At 39.5% G+C, this 2009-nt stretch overlaps 1 protein-coding gene across 1 annotated transcript; it reads right to left on the reverse strand.

Annotated features, from left to right (window-relative positions):
- Positions 1-569: 569 nt before the first annotated feature.
- Positions 570-1123, reverse strand: LOC104954087 (mitochondrial dicarboxylate carrier-like). The gene is made up of 3 exons (XM_010781138.1): positions 964-1123; positions 802-879; positions 570-676 (listed from the first exon to the last, which is right to left on the reverse strand). Exons 1-3 carry the CDS (start codon positions 1084-1086, stop codon positions 593-595), a joined length of 285 nt encoding a protein of 94 aa, XP_010779440.1. The 5' UTR covers positions 1087-1123; the 3' UTR covers positions 570-592.
- Positions 1124-2009: the final 886 nt, after the last annotated feature.

Here is a 2009-nt window from a genome sequence, read left to right on the forward strand (position 1 = left end):
CAACATTCAATTTTGTCAAACAATTTCGCTTTTTGTCTGTTTTTTAACGATTTTGAGCAACCAGAGCCTTTATTGTAGGGACAGTATTGGAACGGGGGGAAAGAGGGGATGACATTACTTTTTGTTTAAAGTAAGAATAAAGTCATTTGGAGCTGCATCAAAAATGCTGCCTCACGCATTAAAGTGTGTATACGTGTTATATTGTGAGACAATGTAAACAAAGTTGAACCAAAACCATAGAACACATGCAGTAACAGGCATGATGGGTGTTGAGCTTGACAAAGGCATCCACATTTGATAACTGCAGGTACAGTTTTTTAAGTGCTTATAATGCTACAGTTTACTGGCTACTTTATAGCCAGCAGAATAAGAGACATGGGTCAATATTTGTAGATAAGGGGGGGAGGTTAGCTGAAAGGCTAAAGGGGAGTTGTCGTCTTGTCACTTATCAAAAAACATCAACTAAAACTAATAGTATCAACAGTATTATTTTCGATTCTATAGAGTTTAATTATAGCATGCTAAGAAGATATTGATCTTGTTGTTTTTAACTTTTGATTTAAATCTGCACTAAACAACGAGTGGTGTGTTCTTATATTCTGTAGTATTGTTGTCTTACCTTGTAAAATGCCATGGGACCAAGCTTGGCAGTTTCTTGTAAGCAATGCCTCACCCCCTAAAGAGAGAGACACACTGGATGAGAATAAAGCTGAGGAAAGAAGGGAGATGGACAAAGAGAAACAGAGGAATGAAGGGATTAAAGGAGACAGTGATGAAGGGTGAGAGGGGGGGTCCACTTACTGTGTACTCGCCCTTCGAGCTCATGAGCCTCGTCTTTAGTACGTCCAGAGGCTGACACAACAATGTAGCACAACCTCCCTGCGGGGAAACTTACCATTAGTTTAAAGAGTCCTGTAAACTTTACACTGAGCCACATAACACAAGAATGAACCTGATACTCACAGCGATGAAGCTGGAGAGAAAGTGTGTGAGTATGTTATCCCCCATCATGCCTGTGCCCAGCACCAGCTGCTTGGCCTGGTCATAACACGCCAACTGAAGGTAGGAAAAAAGAAATGGTGCCATTTTAATGATGCATCTCTTTACTACCTGAAGCTAACTGAAGCCACATCGCTAATGCTCACTACAGCTCCACTTCCAAATAATTGTACAATGAGCCACACAATATAAAGCATGAGGTCACCTCTGAGACTGAATTAAATCATCTGTGGGAAAATCCCATGTCATGATAATTAACAAAGACTCATCCACCCTTCACAACCCCAGAGTACCCCAACATCTAGTGAATTTTATTTTGTGCGAGAATCATTTGAACATTATCCACAGCACTAAAATCATGAATATGAATCAAGCTTTTCACACATGAACTAAAAAAAAAAGTGCCACTCGCTGCTCCCTGACTGACAGCACTCTTCACCAATGTCTTAGGATTGCATCGACATCCTATGAGCCAACAATCACTGCTCTTGTTCAAAACAAAAAATGTCAATTCTCTCCCATTGAGAAAGTCAGCGATGACAAATCACAAATGAGGTGATAGTAAGCAGCTAGTTTGCTATAGTAGACGTGTAGTATTCATTCATATAGTTACCCGTATCCCTTGTTATGGGTTTGTGCACTGAAGGGTTTGGCAGTTCTTTCTGTATTCATTTAAATGCACTTTGTAATGTGTCTGGGTCAAATGTGACCAAAACTTATGATTTTTTTGTTATTACTTGAAAAGGGAAAAAATAGTATTGCTACAGTACTACCTCTTTTTGTTACATTGGAGCTCTTTAACTGTTTGTTAATGCACCTTTTGATGTGCATGTGTCATATGTATCCAGTTTTATTCTCTATGTATGAAGATGCAAGATGGCGACAGGGGCGAATGCTGCGAACGCTGATCTCCTAGAAATTAAGGACGCTTTATCCAGCATTACCAAGGATATAAGTGACTTAAATAAGACCCGAAAGGATGACAGCATAACAATTAAAAAACTGCTGGA

This window comes from Notothenia coriiceps, unplaced genomic scaffold, assembly GCF_000735185.1.
Source record: "Notothenia coriiceps isolate Sejong01 unplaced genomic scaffold, NC01 NC01_scaffold00022812, whole genome shotgun sequence".
In the NCBI taxonomy this organism is placed as follows: Eukaryota; Metazoa; Chordata; class Actinopteri; order Perciformes; family Nototheniidae; genus Notothenia; species Notothenia coriiceps.